This window comes from Poecilia formosa, unplaced genomic scaffold (genome assembly GCF_000485575.1).
Source record: "Poecilia formosa unplaced genomic scaffold, Poecilia_formosa-5.1.2 Scaffold112, whole genome shotgun sequence".
NCBI classification, from domain to species: Eukaryota; Metazoa; Chordata; class Actinopteri; order Cyprinodontiformes; family Poeciliidae; genus Poecilia; species Poecilia formosa.
Window position 1 is genome coordinate 1675749 of NW_006800051.1, and position 23151 is coordinate 1698899.

General features: G+C 40.3%; 1 protein-coding gene and 1 long non-coding RNA gene across 3 annotated transcripts in view; one reads left to right on the plus strand and one right to left on the minus strand.

The window, feature by feature from the left end:
- LOC107837093 (uncharacterized) overlaps nt 1-5852 on the minus strand; it is an 11208-nt gene extending 5356 nt beyond the window's left edge. The window contains exon 1 of the long non-coding RNA XR_001663082.1: nt 5838-5852. This is a non-coding gene — a long non-coding RNA (uncharacterized LOC107837093). The remainder of the gene's footprint in view (nt 1-5837) is intronic.
- LOC103143487 (sodium/hydrogen exchanger 3) lies at nt 4366-23150 on the plus strand. Of its 2 annotated transcripts, none has more exons than XM_007560055.2 (16): nt 4366-4741; nt 16098-16400; nt 16883-17043; nt 18055-18133; nt 18219-18396; nt 18484-18704; nt 18787-18989; nt 19608-19697; nt 19970-20040; nt 20113-20242; nt 20314-20453; nt 21135-21258; nt 21345-21518; nt 21617-21659; nt 22335-22412; nt 22486-23150. In XM_007560055.2, exons 1-16 carry the CDS (start codon nt 4513-4515, stop codon nt 22734-22736), a joined length of 2475 nt encoding a protein of 824 aa, XP_007560117.1. In that variant the 5' UTR covers nt 4366-4512; the 3' UTR covers nt 22737-23150. The 2 variants fall into 2 exon arrangements, with proteins under 2 accessions (XP_007560117.1, XP_016530814.1); XM_016675328.1 differs by lacking the exon at nt 4366-4741 and adding an exon at nt 9520-9715.
- The last annotated feature ends 1 nt before the right edge of the window (nt 23151 follows it).

Consider the following 23151-nt stretch of genomic DNA (forward strand, 5'->3'; position numbering starts at 1 on the left):
CCCAGTTCGACCCGGGTCCAGTTCGACCCAGTTCGACCCGGGTCCAGTTCGACCCAGTTCGACCCGGGTCCAGTTCGACCCGGCCCCAGTTCGACCCGGGTCCAGTTCGACCCAGTTCGGCCCGGGTCCAGTTCGACCCAGTTCGGCCCGGCTTCATGCAGCAGGTTCTCTAGTGAACAGTCAACAGAGCTGTACCGTAAACACACGACTTCCTGGGAAAAGACGAAACTGAAAGATTTTAGTTTCTGCTCAAGGAGTTTGAAGCGGCGCCTCACAGCAGCAAGGTCGAGGGTTCAAATCCCAACCGGGACTGGACCGGTTCCTCCAGGAAACGTTTCACTTACACACAAATACACTTTCATTACATAAGAAGTTAAACTGGGCTTTAAATGAGTCTGTCAAAATAAAAGGGCAGAAAACAAATTCAATAGATTTTTACTGAAACAAAAAAAGGCTGAAAACCGGATCATTCAGGATAATTCACAGGATTATCCACAACTTTCACCGCAAAAACACAAAATTTTAGCAAGTAATTTTGGTCTAGTTTCTAGTGGAAATGAAACTAACTTATTCTTACTGTATTTCTAACTTTACAGCAAGAAATAGAAGCTTGTTTTAAATAAATTATTTCATTACATTGATTTATTTTTCTAGTTCCATTGGCAGATTATTCCACTTATAAGACATTTTTCACGTTATAATAATCTGTCAATGGAACTTTTTCATTAAAATTAAGGAATCGTTGACTCTAAAGTAGCTCCTACACGTTGCTGAAAAGTTACTTTGGTCTCATTTTGAGTGAACTAAGACATTTCCACTAGAAAATGGACCAAAATTCTTGCTAATATTTTGCAGTGTTGTGTTGCTTTGTCACCCCTAATTTAGTGGAAGGAAACACTCTAATGTTTTTCTGGGTAATTGCTTCTGTGTCACATTGTTTTTAATTGTTTTTCAGGTTTCCTGCTGTCAGAACTACAAACTCATTCAGCATGGTTTTAATTGTGAGCTTCAACAGTTATCTGTGCCAAGTTCGGTTCTAGCACCTGCATGTGAAACACGACAGAAAGATGACGGCCGCCATATTTGTTGGCAAACTGGGAAAAACGAAGCCTGAAAAGAAAAATTTAACTTTTTTATTGTGAGGAAAATAGTGAATACTTAATTTAACAGAAAGCAGGAAATCATAGATTATTAACTAAAAAGTAAAATACAAGTAGCAATGCTTTAAGGCCAACAGCCGTATATTTGTCCTGGAAAAAAAGTTTCAAAAGTTGAAAATGTTAAATTTTTCACACAGAAATGTCCATGTTTTTTCTCAAAAGTTTCTGAAATAAATCTCATAATTTGAGTTTTTCTATGAAATGTTCAACTTTTCAATCTGAAATTTCCTAATTTTTTCTAGAAAATTTCTGAAATTGATCTGAAAATCTTTTTTTTTTCTTGACAAATTTTCAAACTCAGAAATTTCCAAATGTTTCTAGAAATTTTTGTAGGTTTTTTGATGAAGATTTACTCTTTTTTCTGTCTACAGTGGCTCTAAAACACCATCACAGCTTAATTAATATGTTTAACTGAAATAGTAATAAAAAAGGCGGATAACATTGGGCCAGAGCTGGAGTATGAACGAGAGGTCTCACTCTGACATAAATTATATGTCTGTTTCTGGTGCATTTCTGTTTGAAGTGTGTCCTTTGGTCATTGAATAAGTTACAGGAGCTCAGAGTAATCAGAAATTGTACTCAAGAGTGGAACATCATCATTCAGGTAGAAGAAAAACTTGTTACTCTTTACGGCTCTTCAATCATCTTTACCAATCAGTAATCAGCCAAACAACGAAGAATCATGTTCTGCTTTGACCCAGGCTGAGGTCTACACAGGTCAAAGGTCAGCACAAAGCAAAACAAGCGTCTGAAGAATCTCCCTCATGTCCGTCTTCGGCTCTGACAGCCGCCCAGTTTTCTCCTGTTTTTGTCAGATCTTTTCCAGTTTGTGCTTTGACCCGTTTGGGTCGTCCAGAACCTCCATTCTGCCAGAGTTCTCACACAGAAACTAATTATTCATGCCCTTTAAGATCTTGAACGCCATCAGGCTCAAAGGTCAACGTGTTTTATTGGGATTTAATGAGACGGACCAACAGAAAGCAGCAGCAGCTTCCCTGCTCCCACAGCATCATGCTGCCACCACTCTGCAGTGCTGGTCTTCCTGCCACGCGGCTTTGCATCTCGAAGTTCCTTTGAACATCTTAAACATGATAATCTGTTCATGTTAAAAGTGTTTTAAGTTACTGGAGAAAATAATCAGATCTGGTTCTGATCTAAACTTTTTCTCTGTTAAAGTTTCAGCATAAGTTTGCAACTAATTTTTCATTTAAATATGAAATATTTCTGCTCTACTGCAGAAATAATTATGTAAATAAAAACTAACTATAAAAAGATCATTTTAATAAATAATCTGCTGCAATTAGAGGCGATGAAATGTTGAGAATAAATTGGATTTAATCAAAAACGATCATATTTTCTTAAGAAAAGCAGCATTTAGTGAGATTGTGATCATGACTGATTATTTTTACATTAACTTAGAATATGTTTTGAAATACTGATGATGGAAACCTGGAATCATGTTTAAAACTTTTTTATCTTCCACAAACTGAAGCAAAACTCATCTGATCTGTAACTGAGGTCCAACATCAGCTTCTTACTCTGCAAAGTTATTACAGTCAAATAAAAGTAACAGATTTACTAAAACTGAAACTGAGAAAACATTTTGGTTAACTGAAATGAAAAATACGGTAATTAACAGGGAAAACTATGACTGACTGGAACCAAACCATCCATTAGTTGAACTAAGACAGACTGACATTACGGATGACTTCCTGTGTTTTTGTTAATGAATCTGTTTGTCAGCCTTTGAAGCTTATGTGACGTTTGTTTACATCAGCTGACTGAAAATGACGGCGCTTCAAACATTTAGTCCACAAAAGTGCAGCAGCAGAAGTTGGGAGAAAAGGCCAGTCAGCTGGTCGTTCAACAGTTAAATAAATGTCTTAAAATGGTAAACATGATCAAAGTTACCTGCAGAATTCAACATTTTTGAATTGTGCGAAATTAAAAAAGCCAAAGAAATAAGACAACTATAGCTGATAAAGATATCAAGTCCTGGTTATTATTAGTTAACACTTAACTAATGAGAACTACACTCTAAAAAGTGTTTTTGGGCTGTAGTTCATCTTATGGACTTATTTACATTAATTTAACTTAATTCTTTTGCTTTTGCTATGACAACTTACTTTTTTTGTGTTCATTCAACTAAAAACTTACAAATCTTTAACCTGAAGGAACTTTTCACTTTGACTTTACTTAAAACAATTGAGTTCAACGCCAGTTTTGTATCCTAAGTCTGACCAACTCAATTTATTATGATCATCCAACTCAATTCACTAAGTTCTTCCAACTCAATTTGCTAAGTTTTTATAACTTAATTCATAAGGGGGTTTAACATGACAAATTTAAGTCATTCTTACTCAAATCATTTATTTTGTTCTAATAAACATTTAAAATCTCTTTGATTTAATTCTACAGAAAGTCAACTCAAACTTTTAAGAAGTTCCAAACTAAATTTAAATCATCTTTTTACAGTGTCATCTAAATACACAAATCTTTTCCTTAAATAACCTTTTTCACTTTGACTTTACTTGAAATAATTCAGTTTGTGTCCCATGTCTGACACAATGACTCAAGCTTACAGGGACACATTCCCAGTAAGCGACTGTGGCTCTGTGGATAGAGTAGTTGCCTTGTAATCGGAAGGTTGTCAGTTCGATTCCAGCTTCCTCCTGCCATATGTTAATGTGTCCCCTGGGTACTTAATCCCAAGTTGCCAACCAATCTGAGCATTAAATAAATGTGTTAATATGTGCTGTCAGTGGTCAAAAGTGTTATTTAAGTTTATTTACCATTTTTGAAGTAAACTAAATGATTTGAGTAAGACTGACTTAACAAATTGAGTTGGATGATTATAATATATTGAATTGGTTAAACCTAATAAATTAAGTTGGATAAACTTAATTGAATTGCTTGTTACCTACAGAAGCAATTCAATTAAGTTGGTTCAACTTTTTTCTTTTTAGAGTGTAGCACACACTGTAAAAATGAACTAAAACTAAATAAATTAGACAAAAAGTCACAATGAAATAGAAATAAGCCGTAATAAACAACCCAAAGCAATTTAACCCGATTCTCAGCTTATAAAGAAACAAAAGCATCAGTGGATTCTCCGAGGAAAGTGGCCAAACAAGCCGGTCCAGGTGAGACGTGGGTGGAGAAGGTGGAGCATCAGGATGGGCTGAGCTTCAGCTGTGGTAGAAAACCTGATCCCCACCAGCAGGACGCCAGACAGCGGGCCACCATACTCTCTGAGAAACAGAGTCTGGATGTTCGCAGAGAAGTCAAAGGTCAGGAGGAATGAGAGTGCGGATCTGAGCGGCTGAAAGGAAGCAGACGTTTTCCAGCAAACATGGCGGAGCGTTGGAGGTCGGCGCTGCTCCTCTGCCTGCTGATGGCGGCCTCCAGCCTGGCCAACAGCGAAACCCCGGTGTCCTCCAGCACCGGGAACGAGACCACTGGGACAGGGCACGAGACGGCCGCCATCACCACTCTGCCCATCGTAACGTGGAAATGGCACCATGTGGAAGTGCCGTACCTGGTGGCGCTTTGGGTCCTGGTGTCCTGGCTCTGCAAACTGGGTGAGTCCAGAGAAACAAAATACCACAAATACATAAAACTTTCTACATCAGGTACGAAAGACAAAGAGTAAAACTTTCTACATTATGAGCAAAGAATGTCAGAAATAAGTAAAAGTTTCTCCATCGGATGCAAATATGTAAAACTTTCTACAGATCAAAAAAACAGAAGAGCTTCAAAAAACTGGACTGAGCAGAACTGAAGTGAATTAAAATATTCTCCATGAACAGAAAATGTATTTTTTGGTGCAGAAATTTTAATTAAATTCCACTACTGACAATCATCAACATTTTCCAGACAGAAACCAAAACAACTTCTTATTTAGTTCATTTGTTTTTTAAATGCTATTCATGATCCTATTTAAACTTTCAAAGTGTTCAGAGCATTTTTTAAAGTTTGACATGCATTTATTAATTTTACTTAATTCCTGCAACAAGCTAAAACATATAAACAGCTTGAGTGTCAAAGGTCAAAATTATTCTTTAAGTAGTTTTTTTGTTGAAAGTGAGAAATAAAGGAGCTTTTATTTAGTGATAAATGTGAAAATGCCGAACTTTAAACATTAAATATCATATTTAAACATTAAATATCACCTTGTAGACGGAGGAAATAAACGTAGAAGCAGTAAACCCAGGAACATTTACAATTAGTCCTTGAGGCTTGGCATAAATAACATTTATAATCAGCGCTTTAGCGTAACGGATCTTTTCCAGCCGAGTCGTTTTTCCAGGGTTTATAAATAAGAACATGCAGGAAGCTGGTTCAGTTTGAAACATGAAGAGTTTCCCTCTGTGGCATTTCCAGAAATCCTTTAGTGCCAACTTGTCCTTCACTGTTCCTGTAAACGTCTCAGCAGCGGATACGGAGCGCGTAAAGACTTCCAACCGTTCCACTTCCTGAGATCCAGACCTTCAGGAATATTTTAAAGTTGTTCTCAGGACTCTGGGCTTTTTATCGATGATTTTCAGTCTGGTTGCTGTTTCTGTTTGGTGTCTTGTTCAGGTAGAGAAACACAAGGTGTTTCTTTCTGACAGTCTGCTGGTGATAAAACGCTGAAATTGTTTCTTTGCCAACTTCTCTGCTGTGTGTTGACACAACTTGAGTTTTGGACCTTTTTCATGCCTGAATGCCTGTTAGATCAGCGGCAGGTTAAAACAAAACCAGGGACGTTCTTGTAAAAACAGTCAGAACGTGTCTGCAGCACAGGAACAAGAGGTCAAACATCCTGCCTGACCTCTGCAGGTGGACCTCCTGTGTTCTCCAGGTCTGACCCCAAAACATGGCCATTAGTGACTCCTTGTATACACAACAGGCGTAAAGGGTCACATTTCTGTGGACAATGTAAATGACTGAGCGTGTGTCGCAGTGTTCGCCAGGGCCGACATAAATATGGGTCAGGTCGGAGCGATGCACAGCGGGACCGAGCGCCGACACGTCGTCCACGTCCCAGTGGGAGAATCAGGTCCATCTAACCCAGGTGGACAATCCAGGTCCTGCAGCTCTTAGATGTCTCTCAGGTTCAACACGCTGCAATCAAATTGTTGAATCTCCTCCTCAGTGCAGTCAGCTGCTCCACAGTCCTGCTAACGACCTCATTATTTGACTCAGGTTGTTGAAGCAGGGACACATGTGAAGGTTGCAGGAGGCCTGGAGTTGCTCTCCACTCATCTAACCGGACCTGGAGGTTCTAAGACGGGTTCTGCAAAAAACCTCCACCTAAAGTTAAATTTGTGCCATTTGTATCTGATTGTTCTGGGATTCACATTTACATCAGAACAAAACTGCTGGAAGCGTTTTCCTCCCGACGGTCCAGTTGACCCGGTTCTACTGGAACCAGAACTCCATCATCTGCTCCACCTCCAGCTGCAGTGGCTCTGAGTCAAACCAGCCTGTTCCCCTCCTGGCCTGTGGGGGCGCTGCACCAAGAACCACTGAAGGAAACGACACAAAAACCTCTGATGGAAACAAGATGGAGGCGTCAGATTTTAGCGGTTGGAGGATTTCTCTGTAGTCTTTGGCTAAAGACCAGGAGCCATTTCTGCTGCTAGCGCTAGGCGAACATGTTAGCTTTCATTGTATTTACCCAGAATGCCCTGCACTGTAGTCCACTTCCTGCTTTTGGAGCAGTCTTTGGTCCGCTTGGCGTTCACATTCAAACCAAACCAGAGTTCACTTCAACCGAACCCAGACCGAGGCCGATATGAATTATTGTCATTTTGCCCTTAAGATGAAAAAAACACTGCCGAAATTAAAATAGAAAATGCGTAATTTATTTATTTATTTTTTGTTAATTAGTGGAGTAGTTGCCTTGCATAGTGTGTGTGTCTCCCAGTGGATGTGTGGCTTCTTCCAGGGTACTCCAGGTTCCTCAGTCATCTGGAAACATGACTGTTAGGACTGTGATCTCATTTAAACTCCCCTCTGAGTGGAAACTGGCTCTGTAGCTTCTGTTTTTCTGAACTGGAGGTGTCTCTCATGCAGGTAGCATACTGACTGCTCGTTATGCGTCAGAGGTGCCAGCCTGTGACGGCGGGTGATGAAGCCGCTCCTCCAGGCCCGCTGCATGACGCCTCATGTGTTGGTTTCATGTGATTTAAATGCTGTAAATAATACGGGTGCGATCCGCGCTGCTGAGCATGAACGCCTTCAACGTTTTATTAACTAATAAGTTGCAGGACAGTGGCCGGCCTTTAACTAGGCTTTCAATCATTGCATAACCGCCACAGAGGTGAAACAGAGGAACTCTGAGTGCTACTGTACTCTGATCAGCTGCAGGGACGACTTATTTACACATAGATATCATTTTATTGACTGGTTTTTACTGTATGAACAAAGTTTAATACCAGTCTGGGCTGAAAGGAAGAGTCAGAGCTCTGCACTGCAAAAACACAAAATCCTAGCAAGTCATTTTTGGTTTAATTTCTAGTGAAATAGGACTCTTAAAACAAGGCAAAAACTGACAAGTACTTTTCAACAAGAAACAGGAGCTTGTTTAAAGTAAATTATTCCTTAATATTGTTTAAAAAGTTCTAGTTATAATTATAACAAGACATTTTTCCATGTAATAACTGGAATAATCAGCAAGTGCAGAACTTTTTTATTGGTATTAAGCAATTATTGATTCAGAACAAGCTCATATATCCTGCTGAAAAGTGACTTTCGTCTTATTTTAAGAGATCTGCACTGGAAACCAGATTTTGTGTTTTTGCAGTGTGGAAACCTGATTCCATCGTGGTTTTTATGTTTTGGTTTTTCTTCAGTGTTCGGTTATTTTCCACAGACGGATCTATAAACTGAATTTCTACGTGTTCAAACATTTACGAGTCCGACTCGTTAACTTTACGCGTCCCCTTCCTCGGTCTTCCAGTCACTTTATTCTGGGATTCAGGCCTTCCAGTCAGGAGTTACTGGTTAACCCGCCGTGTTTATTTTTGTCCCTGCCGTTCCGCCTCTACATGATGTTTTATATTTTCCTATAAAGAGAATAATGAGCTAAATTGGCTTTAAACATTAAGACGTTAAGAGGAACCACCTGGATGCAGCGTGTGGTCAGATAAATCACTCAGGATTTTTATGGGGTTCTGTCAATTAGTTATGAGTAGTTAATATGTTACCTGCATCACAAAATGTTCAGATTTACAACTTTTCTATCTTCTGGGAAAAATATATATGATTTAATTAGGTCAAAGAATAAAAACTGACCTGGTTGGATCGTCCGTCCATCCGTCCATGGTTCTTTTTAAGTTTCTAGCTATATCTCAAGAATTTGAGTGATTTCTGTTTCAACTGTACTGTTTAATATTGATTTATGATTTTAACTGGTGGTCCAAACCTGTGTTGATTTGAGTCGGGTCCAACAGAACTACCGACTCCAGATGACACCAGGTGCGTCGACTCAAAGGTTGTTCTCCTTCTGAGGAGTTCTTCCCTCCAGCGTGAGAACAAATCCTGTCTGTCTGGTGAGAGCGCTGCTCTTTGTTCTGCTCCAACAGAACGGCTCTGTTGGTCCAAAAAGAACAAACCGGGTCAGCCAGCTGGTACCGCAACAAACCCAGTCAATCACTGGTACTTTTAAATGAACAAGTATCAGTTCACAGCCAGATTATTTCACTTATAAACATGGGAAAATGTTTCGCTAAAACAAAAATAATCTGCTGATGCAACTAGTACTTTTTAAAATCAATATTAAGGAATATTTGCTTTAAAAAAATCTATTTCTTCCTGTAAATGTATTTATAAGTGAGTTTTGTATTATTCTAAATGTAAAGGCATTTGTACTAGAAACTAGACCAAAAATACTGAAGTTAAAACTTAAATAGTTTTGGTTTATTTAATAAAAATCTGAATGTAGAAGAGCAGAATGAATTAAAATGGAAATATCTGCGGTTTGTTCTGGAAGCCTGTGAAGACGGCTCAGTTATTTCACTCACATCCGGAGTCTTTAACCAAAACTGAGAAACATGAAGGTCAATCATTAGTGAGGCGTAAAAGACGATGTGAAAACCTCCTGAACGGACGTCATTCCAGCTCCAAACCAGTGACCTCTGACCTCTGCTCCATCATACAAAACTCTGTCTCTGTAAAACTGAAAGATCTGTTTGGGACCAGAAAGAACAAACAGAGCAAAGGGGCGAGGCGTGACTGAGTAACCAGAGCAGTCTGTCACTCCCACCGCTGCTACAAAAAGCTGCGCTCCTGAGCCAGCGACGCTTCAGGAATGAGGATGGAGTCAGAGCAGTGATGAACGGCAGATAGAAGGATCAGAGAGCGGCTCCTGCGGTTCTGATTTGTCCCGATGATGATCCTGGTTCTGCTGCTCTGCTGCATCTCGTCTGTGGCGCCGCAGGAATCCCATCATGAACACGACGGCGGACACAATGCCACCGGGATCTCCATCGTCACCTTTAAATGGCACCATGTGGAGACCCCCTACCTCATTGCATTGTGGGTACTGGTGTCCTTTCTTGTCAAACTCCGTAAGTAAAGAGTCCAAAATGTTACTTACAAAAAAAATAAGAATATTTTTTCATTTATTTTGCTCTCTCACAAACAATCCAACATAAATATAACAAAAATAATAATTTCTGTTTTAGAAACATTCTTTCCACTAAACTTTACATAAAAATGCTTTTAAAGGCAGAATGGACATTCCTCCATCTATCCCTCATACGTTTCCTTTCCAAACTCCTCCGGATCAATAATCTCAGGCTTCCTGGAGGTCTTAAAGTTCTGTCTTTCACACCTTTTATTTTAATTGGTTGTATTTCTTCTTCACTGAGTTGTCCTGTTTTAATAAGAAAGCTTCAGTCACACCTGCTGAGGTGAAATAATATTTTGCAAAGGGAAACGTTGAATGGTTTCATTCGTCCTCTGGCTGGTTAATCATAAATCTGAACAAATTGATGCGTCTCAGACCAACAGTCGATCATTTGCAACCTGAATGAACTTGTTCATACACGGTTCAGTTCAGTCTTGCAGTACTTGACACCGGTGGAGGAGTTTAAGTATCTGGGGATCTTGTTCACGAATGAGGGAAGAGGGGAGCAGGAGATCGACAGGCGGGTTGGTGCAGCGTCTGCCGTGAAGCGGGCGCCGTACCGATCCGTCGTGGTGAAGAGAGAGCCGAGTCAAGAAGCGAAGCTCTCGATTTTCCAGTCGATCTTCGTTCCCACCCTCATCTATGGCCATGAGCTTTGGGTCATGACCTAAAGAACGAGATCACGGATACAAGCGGCCGAAATGGGTTTCCTCCGCAGGGTGGCTGGGCTCTCCCTTAGAGAGAGAAGCTCGGTCATCCAGGAGGGACTCAGAGTAGAGCTGCTGCTCCTCCACGTCGAGAGGAGCCAGTTGAGGCTCGGCCATCTGGTCAGGATGCCTCCTGGACGCCTCCCTGGTGAGGAGTTCATGTCCCACCGGGAGGAGGGGAAACCCAGGGGTTGGGGTTCCTGGAGGAGCTGGAAGAGGCTGGAGAGGGAAGTCTGGGCCTCCCTTCTGAAGCTGCTGCCCCCACAACCCGACCCTGGGTAAGCGGCAGAAAATGGACGGATGGATGAAATGAATAATCTAAAGTAGTGTTAAGTGAATTTTAAATTTTTTTATTTTGAGCATATGTTTTTAAATATACACAAAATATATTTTAAATATACTTGAGAAAGTGTATATTTACACTTGGGCAAATATATATTTTGTTCACTTAAAGTATACTTTTATTTAATATATTAAAAGTGTATTTTGGTAAAATTATGTTTAAATGTGTTTAAAGTTCTAATTTCCAAATTGGTACAAGTACACTTTTAGTATACTTCAGATATGCTTATCTGTAGTACACTTAATACTTAGTATACTTAAAGTGTACTTTCACAAATTTAAGTATGTTTGAAATATACTTTTTTTCACCTGGGTAGTATCTGACTTTACGATCAGATCCTAGAATCTGACTTTACGATCAGATCCTAGAATCTGACCGTAAAAGGTCATTTACAGTCAGATCCTTTACGATCAGATCCTAGAATCTGACTTTACGATCAGATCCTAGAATCTGACTTTACGATCAGATCCTAGTATCTGACTTTACGATCAGATCCTAGTATCTGACTTTACGATCAGATCCTAGAATCTGACTTTACGATCAGATCCTAGTATCTGACTTTACGATCAGATCCTAGTATCTGACTTTACGATCAGATCCTAGAATCTGACTTTACGATCAGATCCTAGTATCTGACTTTACGATCAGATCCTAGTATCTGACTTTACGATCAGATCCTAGAATCTGACCATAAAAGGTCATTTACAGTCAGATCCTTTATGGAAATGCATAGTTTTGAGTAGATTTTATTTTAATTTCCGGGGCAAATGTTGGCAGATGTTGGCAGGCATGATGTGGTCTGATTCTGTTTCAAAGTGAGTAGATACACCCTGGAAAAATGTAAGTTTCTCTGATTTTACTCTTTCTATGTTTGAGTAAAATGAACATTGTTCTTTTATTCTATGAATTACTGACAACATGCCTCTTTATTTTCTTTGTGAATGTATGTAAATAAGCAGTTAGATATAGAAAACTGCACCAGTGAGTATCTTTTGATGGATCTTAGCCTAGGATCTGACCGCAAAGTCAGATCCTAGGATCTGACTTTGGATCTGACTTTGACTTTGCGGTCAGATCCTAGGATCTGACTTTGACTTTGCGGTCAGATCCTAGGCTAAGATCCATCAAAAGATACTCACTGGTGCAGTTTTCTATATCTAACTGCTTATTTACATACATTCACAAAGAAAATAAAGAGGCATGTTGTCAGTAATTCATAGAATAAAAGAACAATGTTCAACAAAGTTTCAAACATAGAAAGAGTAAAATCAGAGAAACTTACATTTTTCCAGGGTGTATCTACTCACTTTGAAACAGAATCAGACCACATCATGCCTGCCAACATCTGCCAACATTTGCCAACATTTGCCCCGGAAATTAAAATAAAATCTACTCAAAACTATGCATTTCCAGTCATTTGAAGAACATTTTACTAAATTCAAAGGATTAATCAACCTAAAACCAGTTTATTCAGGTTCAGGTTAATGATTTGTGAAAACGTGTCATTAACCTGAGCTACATTTGAAAATCATACTTAGAAATGCAATTACCTTTACTTTCACCTGAATGTTATGTGGCCGTTGGCCTTTTTTACAACTATGGGAAAGTGAACATTGTGAATCAGGGTTTTATTATTTCAGTTCACAGTTCATGTAATGTGTCTGTCATAGTTTCAGTATGAAACACCTTTTTGTTCACAGACACACAGCCTGACGCTAACAGGAACTGTTCTTTAGTTTGACCTTATTTTAGTGACTCCAGAGGTTTAGGAAATTAATTACAAAACAACACAACAGTCACTAATCACCTTCCAGGCCTTCTCCAGTTCCTCTCTGAGGCCCTGGTATTTCTCCAGTTTCTCATGCTCCTTTTTCCTGATTCCTTTGAAATCTGTGATATATTTCCACCTTTAGGAAGGAGTTTCACTCTCAGAATGTATTTGAACTTCTTTCTTTTATTTACTTCACGGCAGCTCAGTTTTTAAAAAAATTATGTAGCTTTCGGTTTACTTCTAAATCTGCTCCTAGTCGCATCTTTTCGGGCCTGCTGCTGCCTCTAGAGGCGTGGGGGTGATAACACAACCAATATAATTACATTACTAAATCAGAATACCACAACGTCTTTATTATTTACTATTAAATCTGGCATTACTGGCATTATAGAACAACATATTTTTTCATTTTCTTAAATATGTAGAGCTAATTAAATGACAAACAATACTTTTTTTTTTAAATCAAATACCATTTGTCCTTATTTCAGTGGTTCCCAAACTTTTTCTCCTGGCCCACCCAGTAGTTTCCAAATTAGCTAGCTAGTCATCCTTTAGCTAACATTACCTGCATCCAACAGCTTTACTCACCTGTTAGTTTGGGGGAAAAACTGTGAAAAGTTCTTTGCGTTTTGCTGGTTTGCTGCCGTGATTCTAACACAAACCTACGTAGCTCCGCCCAGCAGCAGCAGGTCTCCTTCACAGGTGGAAACCCAGCGCGAGCGTCTTAGCGCTCATGTTGCGTTTAAAGGCGGCTCGGAAAAACAGGTTACAACATGTTAACAACAGATTAAACCTGAAAAAATGTGACAGAAGGCACAGATATGGGAAGTGCGGAAGCTCCTACTGTATCAAATTGTCAGAGGAATACGGAGTTGGCCATTCTTAGGTAAAAACCGAGAGCATACAGTGTTCATGGTTTTGTTTTTTGTTTTCATCCAGACGGCTTCCCCCCCAACCCCCCTGCAATGGCACGGCGCCCCCCCTCAGGGGCGCGCCCCACAGTTTGGGAACCTCTGCCTTATTTTGACTCATAGATTTGTTAAAATTTTGTAAGAGCTGTGCTTTTTGTTCTTCCTGGGTACATGTTATTTACTGAATACTGGTTCAAAAACCTGTTGTTGCATTTATTACCTCTAATGTCCACACACTCAATTTGAATCTTATGGAGTCTTGGAATAGAGAAATTAGATAAATTGTTTTTAACTGAGAACGAGGACATCAGGGATGCTACGTAATACTTTCTTATAATTTGTTAGTGAACAGTCAGTTCCATATTTTCTGTTAAATTCCTCCAAACTGAGAATTTCACCATTTCCATCCAGTAAATGAGTAATTACCAGATTTGTTTATTCCACCAGTCTTTCATGAATATAGATTTTCTACCACATAGAATAGCTCTGTTGTTCCACAGTGGGACATTATGGGGCTTAGTTGAGTTTGAACATCAACTTCCACTGTAACAAAACCTGTTGATGGACGGCAGAGAGTTTTAGGGGAGTTTAGATCATTCAAAATCACATTTCAATAACTCAATACCTCCAACTTTCTGAAATATAAATGATGGTACAAGAAACCAAATAAGATCAACGTTTTTTAAAAGGGATTGAAGCCATTTAATTTGTAAAGTGTCATTCATAATTTTAAAATCGATTGCCTTAATACCACCTTCCTCATAATTATTTTTAGCAAATCTCTTTCTGATGTAATGGTGTTTGTTTTTCCAAATAAAGTTAAGGATTTTGTTGGCTCAGTGGCCTTTATTTGAAGTAGTTAGACAGGAAACAGAGTAATGAGAGAGGACCTTGCAAATGTTGCCAGGCTGGGAATTGAACCTGTGACCATCACCACAAGGACTAAGGGTTGTGTTTTGCCCCTGCGCCACCACAGCACCCCTTTTGGTTGTTATTGTTAAACTTAGTGATATTTGTGTGTGATTGGAGTCTATCGGACAGTTATGTGTCGGTTTAATACGGGACGCACATTTAACGCCCAAATATGGGACGACTCAGTTTTTTTAATTTTATTCTTTATTTTTGAAGTATTGAGAAGATTACAACACAATTTCAGTCTGTGATCAGACACAAAATTCATTCTCTTTACATTTCCATTTTCAAAAACAAAAAAAGATGGAACAAGGGGGTTTTATTTTGGAAAAACGTTACTTTTATGTATATAATAAGTAAATTATATAACAAATAGACACTGAAGAATGAACCCTCTCGTTTAATTCCCAACAATCTAGTATTCTTGCATATTGTCTTTTGTTGACATAGGACACCCATTTGGACCACAAAACAGTAAACTTGTTCAGTTGCAAACAAATTAAAAATGTTAATCTTTTGATCTGGTAGATTTCATTCACACACTCCATCCATTCTTCTACAGGCTCAGGCAGGAGCCAGTGTGTGGTGACAGTTTTTTACAGGCTGTAATTAGTATTTGAAACAGATATTTTGTTGTCAGGTATGGATTCTGTGTTACCAAGAATAAAGATAGCAAATTTAAAAGGTATTCTTTTAGTCAAGATATTTTCAATATTTTTGTGTATTTCTATCCAATAATGTCTTATAATTGTTCAGTCCCAGAATACATGCCAGTGGTTGGGTTGTGTTTCCACATTGCCTCCAGCAATTAGGCTCCTCCCTGGTACAAGAAATTTTCTGTTTCGGTGTAATAAAAAATCTAAGCAGGCATCTCCAGCTAAATTCTCTCCATGGATACGAACTGGTACGTCTCCAAACTGTCTCGCAGTAACTAAGCCATTCTTCTTCTGTGATTTCCATTTTGGGACGACTCCGTATTTTACGGGATGGGTGGCAACCCTATTCAGGGGTGCTGATTCCCCTAAAATAGGGTTAGAATCACCACTGATACCGCGACTTACCAGTTACATGTTTCTGTTACTCCCTCCACCTCCCTCCCCACCTTTCACTCGCACGTGGTGCTCCAACACATGCGCAGTGGTTTTCTTCAGGTTTTGACCTTTGAAAGACAGAAAGTTGCATGTTTCTTTTTCAAAAATTTATGAGATTAAACTCAAAATTTCTTTTTTTCTTGTAGACTTCTGACTTTTCAAGCTCAGAGATTATTCTAAATATTTCTCAGTTTTTTGATGGAAATGTCCTTTTTTTTCTCCCACTGGCCCCAATATTCCATCTTAGAGTTCAGGTAAAACCTAGACACCTTAAAAACAGCCTGCTTAATTTTTCTGTTTGCTTTGTTTTAGTAATTTAGGTTTGAAATGTAATGCATATTTAGCATCCTGACGCGTACTCCATTCCAGTAGATGGCGGTAATGCACATCTACACGTTGCTTGGCAACCGTCTTAAAAGAAGAACAGCCTGATTGTGTGCTGATTTCTGGTCAGAATAAATAAAGACGATGTAAGCCGAGGACATAATTATTGGTTTGAAATCAGCTGTGAAGAACAGACCTCGTTGTGCTTTCATTTCAAAGGAAAGGTGTCTGACTGAACCGTGACCTGTGTTTTCCCTCCAGTCATCGAGGCCAACCACAATGTCACCAACTACATCCCGGAGAGCGCCCTGCTCATCTGCTTCGGATTCATCCTGGGCGGGATGATCTGGGGCGCGGACAAGGTCCAGACCTTCAAGCTCACCCCGACTACCTTCTTCTTCTACCTGCTGCCGCAGATCATCCTGGACACCGGCTACAGCATGCCCAACAAGCTCTTCTTCACCAACCTGGGCGCCATCTTGATCCACGCCATCATCGGCACGTGCTGGAACGCCGCCACCTTGGGGTTGTCGCTGTGGGGGTGCCACCAGGGCGGAGCCATGGGTAACTAGAGTTTCTATTGGATCAGCTGGTAAATGGGTTAATTATGGCTTACCTGCACAGGTAGGAGGAGGCTGCGTGTATGTTCAAATCAGAGAATAGGTGAAAAACAAAAAAACAGGCAGTTCTTGTTGACTTTCCTTTAAAATGCAAAATAAAATATATGCTTTTTTATTTTTGTGGCGAAAAAATTAATAATGTGGATTTCAGATTTTGAATTTTAAAATGACAACAAAAAAGCAATAATTACTTTTATGCATTTGTTTTATAATTTGAAATGTTATGAAAACTAGCACAAAAAAGTTCAAATTAGAATTTGAAGTTCTCTTTAACATCTTCAAGAAAACTATTTTTTTTTAATTCTACCAAAACAAAAATTATGTTAAAAATAAAAGTCTTATAAAACAACTAAATAGGATTTCAGGAAAAGTCTCATTTTAAACGGATGAGTTGCATCTGATTTTTCCCTGACTCTTGTCTTGCAGGCAACATTGAAATCGGGCTGCTGCAGTACCTGCTGTACGGCAGCCTGATGGCCGCCGTCGACCCCGTCGCCGTCATCGCCGTGTTTGAGCAGGTTCACGTCAACGAGGTGCTCTTCATCCTGGTGTTCGGAGAGTCGCTGCTCAACGACGGCGTTACGGTGGTTCGTACATGTCCACACGCAGCTGCAGACCTGCTGCGAAAACTAAGACATATTTATGGATTTTTTTTGTATAAACTATATGCAAACGCTTTTTAATATCACTAGAAGACCTCTGACTAAAGTGGAGACTTGATAAAAAATTACAGTCTATAAGAAATAATGCATATATCCACATACTTGATCTGAAGTGGTGGTTGTTTTGAAGGATTCTTATTGGCTGAAAGGTTTTAGCTTTGCGCTACACTGCCCCCTATGGGTTTGGCATGTTTAAAACAACACTCAGGGACAGATTTGTGTGCCTTCAGGTAGATAGAAATCTTTCTATGACGGCGTAGAAAGGTCTTGTTGATAGAAAAAAAAATCCCCCAAAACTCATTAATTTTGAGATTAATCTCAGAAATTTTCTAGAAAACTGTGAAAATTTATAAACTCCAAAAGTCAATAATTTGTAAAAAAAAAAAAACAAAAACAAAAAAAACACCTTATAAATGTTGTGATTAATCTCAGAACGTTATAGAAAAATCTCAAAAAGTCAAAAAATTTGCTAGAAACACTCAGAAAGTTTGAAATTAATCTTAGAAATTTTTATAGAAAAAAATGGAAATTTCTGAGCTCCCAAAGTCTAAAATTATCTAATAAAATTCTGACAGTTTTTGAGTTTCAAAATGTAAAAATAATTGTGAGAAAAACTCAGAACGTTTGAGATTAACATTTGGACCTCCAAAAGTCCAAAATTTGCAAGGAAAAACATTAAAATGTTGGAATTATTATATTCTAGAAAAAGATGTTAAAAGTGTAAAGTTATTTTCCAAGTTTGTTTTCAAAACATTCAGAGATTACTCTCAAAACCTTTGAGTTTTTTTTGCATATTATTTTTTTAAACATTGTAGTGGAGATATGTGTTTTTTAAAGAGACAGAGTCTGTACACAACTTAAGCCTCTTTTTTTCTGTACTTCATCCGAGAACCTGGACTTTAAACCAACACTCACCTGTTGTTTCCCGTTTTTTAGGTGCTTTTCAACGTCTTCGATGCGTTCGTGTCTCTTGGAGGAGGTGCCATCGATGCGAAGGAAATCGTCAAGGGAATAGGTGAGACATTTAATGAGTTTTTATCTGGGAACGACCTGGTCAGGTGAATTTGGAGAACCTGACTGTCTTCTATTTTTCTCAACAGTTTCCTTCTTCGTTGTGGCGTTCGGCGGTTCCCTGCTGGGCACCGTGTTCGGCCTGTTGATCTCTCTGTTGAGCAGATGCACCAAGAACATCCAGATCATTGAGCCGGGCTTCATCTTCGTCCTGGGATACTTGGCCTACCTCACTGCCGAGATGCTGTCGCTGTCGTCCATCCTCTCGTGAGAAATCTCTGTTTTATAGATCAAATCTGGCCAAAATCAGCATCATAAACGTGAAGCTAAGGAGTTTTTGTTTTTGTTCTGAAGGATCGTTTTCTGCGGCGTTTGCTGTCAGAAGTACATGAACTCCAACATGGACGAAAACTCCATCCAAACAGTCCGTTACGCCATGAAGGTCTTCGCCAACGGCTCGGAAACCATCATCTTCGTCTTCCTCGGCATCTCCGCCATCGATAAGACCATCTGGGTCTGGAACACGGGCTTCATCCTCCTCACGCTGTTCTTCATCCTCATCTACAGATTCATCGGTGAGCGTTTCCGGCCTTTGTCGTCGTGTCTGAGAGGAAAAACAACCAGTCATGGACCTGACCCTTCCTGTTTATGTTTCAGGTGTGTTTATCCTCACCTGGTTCCTGAACAGGTCTCGACTCGTCCCGATAAGTTTTGTTGAACAGATAATTATGGGCTACGGTGGCCTGCGAGGCGCTGTGGCTTATGGACTGGCAGTGAATCTGAATGAGACGAAGATAAAGGAGAAGAACCTGATGGTGTGCACGACTCTCATCGTCGTCTACTTCACCGTGATACTCCAGGTGAGCGCTCAGGGCTGGTTGGTTGCTTCTTGTCACATGACAGTCCCTTCAGACCATCACTTATTCGTCTTATCTGTTTCAGTATTTCTATATTCACTTGTATTTTTTTGTATATATAGATTTTTGTATTGGTTCTGCTCTGTCCTCTTTACTGCTGTAACAATGTAAACTTCCCCACTGCAGGATTAATAAAGGAATATCTCATCTTATCTTCTCTGCTCCAAAAAATACATAAACACAACTTTCTGGATCTGGTCCGTCATGCATCTGATCCATGCAGTCAGCAACAGGAAGTTCTTACAAAACAGGAAGTAATTCTCCAACAAGGATTTTAAAAAGTGGTTAAAAGATATTAAAACAGTACATTTCTATATTATCGCAGAAGTTTAACCTCAGATTAAAATTAAAGGAAATCCAACTTTTATAATTTATTCTGTGGGGGAAAGGATTAAAGTACAAAAATGATAATTTGCATTATAAAAATGGGTACCAATTTACAATAAGGCTCCTCTTATAGATGTTTATGTTTATTTATTATTATTTATTTATCAATTAATCTCTAAACACCTTGTGTTGCCTTGATTGTCATGCTGTTCTGTTTATTTCTGTGACTTGCAGGGAGTGACGATGAAACCTTTGGTTCAGTGGCTGAACGTGAAGCGAGCTGCGACTGTTGACCTCACACTCGTAGAAAAAGTACAGAACAAGGTAAATATCTAAATGAAACAGCCTGAGTTCGACATTTTTCAACCTGGGACCCCAAACAATATAAACATATGATGCTAAGCTAGCGGAGGAGCTAGCATGCTAGCGTCGAAATGCTAATCCAGTAGAACAGTTATTTCATTTAACTTTAGTAATTTGTTTCATGTTGGAGTTATGTTAACATATATTTAAATATAACTTTGAAATTTAAAAAGAATATAAAAAAATGTCCAGTCAGAAATCTCTTCATTTCTCTGTCATTTGTCTTGCTTCAGGTGTTTGAACACATGCTGGTTGCTATTGAGGACATTTCAGGACAAATAGGAGACAACTACTGGAGGAATAAGTAAGTACAGGAGTCAGATTTGTTTTAAAACCATCATCAGCCTCTCGAGTTACAGTGGATTCTCGTTTGAAGGTGGAGGAACTTCGAGGAGAAGTGGATGTCGAGGCTGTTACTGAAGCCGTCTGCGAGGAAGAAGCAGGACCGCCTCTTCAACGTCTTCCACCAGCTGAACCTGCAGGATGCGATGGAGTACGTGAAAGAGGTGAGGACATCCCGCTGTCCGCCGATAGGCTGCAGGTGGTGAAACATCATCCCACTCTCGTTTTATTTCAGGGGGAGCACAGAGGCTCCCTGGAGTTCATCCGCAACGAAAGCGCGTTTGTTGACTTCAAGAAGAAGTTTGGGGAGGACTACGAAGAGGCGATGCCAGACATCATGGCGGTTATGGCCGATGATCAGGGATCAGCGATGAGGTGAGGGAACGACTCCAAACGCTTCCTTCAGGTTTTCCAAACCTCCAGAAGTTCCTCAGATCTCCTAATGCTCTGGATGAGTCTCTGAAGATCAGTGACTGTTAGGTGCAGAAATACGTTTTCATTTTTACTTTTCAGTGTTTTTTGGAGAAAATTTCTGAGCTTAATCTCAATATCTGAGCTTTTCTTGCAAAATTTCAACTTTTGAAGCTCAGAAATGTTCTCGTTTTTTTTTCTAGAAAATTTCTTAGATTATTCTCAAAACTTCTGAATATTTTGGCAGAAATGACCTCCTCCATTTTTTAAAATATCCATAACGGCTGTCGTAAATATGAGCGTCCACATTTATAAAGAAGCTCCATGAAGGATCAGAACTTCCTGAAACACTGCAAACCTGAATGTCCAGAACAAATCTTTGATGGTTAAAAACTTGAATAAATTAAACATAAATATAAATATAAATATATATGTCGTTGAGCTTAGATGTTTAATGATTCAATAATTTAGCAGCAAAAAAGGTTTTCCGAGTTGAAAATGTTGATTATTTTTGACCCTACAATTAACTTGACTGAAAATGTACATCTTACTACTAACAAAAAGGTAGTAAATAAAGCTCAGAATTTGACAGAAGTTCCTTTTTCCTTGTGTAAAGCAGCTTAACGATCCTGTTTCTGCCTGCAGAAGAGACCCGGTGCCGTCGGTCAGTTTGGAGATGCATGAGCAGAACATGAGGGGCCTCAGAGAAGCAGAGGGCATCAACTCTCACTACCTGCTGGACCAGCATCTCTACAAAAGCCGCAAGCAGGTAGGCCCGTCCAGCAGGCTGGAGCTGTGGCTCAAACGCCCCACACGCCAAATCCGTCCTAATTCCAGATGCTTTCCGGCCCACAGCACCGGTACCGCTTCAGCCGCAGCCACTTGGACATCAACCAGGATGAAAACGAGGTGCAGGAGATCTTCCAGAGAACCATGAGGAGCCGCCTGGAGTCCTTCAAGTCCGGGAAGATGGGCGTGGCGCCACCGAAGACCATAACCAAGCACACGAAGAGAGAGCCGCAGCCAAAGGTCCAGCCCTCAGCTCGATTCAACAGGAAACATAAGAGCCTCCTCTGCTGCGTATATTTATAAACATTTAAAGTAAAACTTTACTGTTTCCATTGCAGATGCCAAACGGAAGGAATAAACCCTACCATTCTGGGGATGAAGGTTAGCATCTGGAACAAACTCCACCATCTCTTAGGTTTAACGTTTCAAGTACCGAGATCTGAAAACCCAAATGCAACCTGAGACAGAAAGAAACTGGAGAAGTTTAATCCGCTCAGTGCTGCTGGTTAACCTGCCAGCAGGACTTAAAGCTGCAGTGTGTAACTTTTATAAAGATATCTGTTGAAACCTCATTCTCTTGTACTGTTGGAGACCGAAAATCTGTGACAAAAATCTAACTCCTCTGCCAACTAGGAACAACCAATCAGAGACAGGAGGCGGGGCTTAGTGCCGTTAATTACAATCTGGTGTGGCGCCTCTTATCCTCTCTCCTCCTACCCATTGCTCTCTGGTACGCTGCAGCTAGCACAGTCTGTTGTAAATGCTAACGCTAGCTAGCATTCGCTAGTGACCACACCCAGTAATAGGGTCGTCCACGCCTAGCGACGGGTCGACCACGCCTAGCGACGGGTCGACCACGGCTAGCGACGGGTCGACCACGGGTAGCGACGGGTCGTCCACGCCTAGCGACGGGTCGACCACGCCTAGCGACGGGTCGACCACGCCTAGCGACGGGTTGACACGGTCTCTCCTCACTAAGATGGGAGTTTCTCCCTCAAACTCGAAGGTAGCGTACTTTTTCTTCATGTTCTCTAAAAACACAGTTATGTTTTTCAGATTTTGAGTTCTCAGAAGGAGACAGCGCTTCAGGCTACGATACTTCCTTCCCCATGAGAGTCGGCTACAGAGCCGGAGGTAGATCATCGCCGCCATCCATTCCTTTACGTTGTAAACTAGTTCTGATCCGGTTTCTGCGTTTCCCCTGCAGCTGGAATCGAGAACCCCGCCTTCATGCCGGACCTGGACCCCTCCTCGCCGCTGCACATCCCCCCCTGGCTGGCGGACGCCGGGCTGGAGGTGAACCCGGTGGCGCCGTCGGAGCGTGCCCAGGTGAGGACACCTGGACACCTCCACCGCCTGGCTTCCCTGCGAACCAGCGCGCAGCCCGGTGATACCGTCCGGGACCGGAACCTGCTAACACCACCGCCCCCACCTCACAGAGACGATGACCACCTGTAGCGCCGCCACAGGAGCAGGAAATGACTTCAGACTTTGCATCAATGCCAGGATGTCAACCAGAGAATCAGCGACTCGACTGAAACCGTTTTGAGGATGAACAGCTTCCTACAGACGGTGCTTCTGGAGTTTCCTGTCCCTGAATGTGACATAGAAACCTGTAGGAAGGAAATTATGGTTTTAAGGAGGAGGGTTTATGATTAGAGGGACATAAAATCAAATCTATGAATTTCTGTTTTATTTTTTGCTGACAGCTCAATATAAAACTGCTGTAAAATCGTCTCATGTATGATAAAGACACATTTATGTATTTATTTCAGTTTGTAAAGACAGACATGTAAAGAATGTCTTTACACCACTTAAAATTTTATGCATTTGTGAATGAAAATAGCCTTTAGGAATAAAATTGAATAACTTT

Coding starts and splice junctions, on each gene's coding strand:
- LOC103143487 (XM_007560055.2), top strand. CDS start 4,513: ATGGCGGAGCGTTGGAGGTCGGCGCTGCTCCTCTGCCTGCTGATGGCG. Junction 18,134..18,218: donor GGAAATCGTCAAGGGAATAG/GTGAGACATTTA, acceptor TTTTCTCAACAG/TTTCCTTCTTCGTTGTGGCG. Junction 21,519..21,616: donor AGAGAGAGCCGCAGCCAAAG/GTCCAGCCCTCA, acceptor TTTCCATTGCAG/ATGCCAAACGGAAGGAATAA.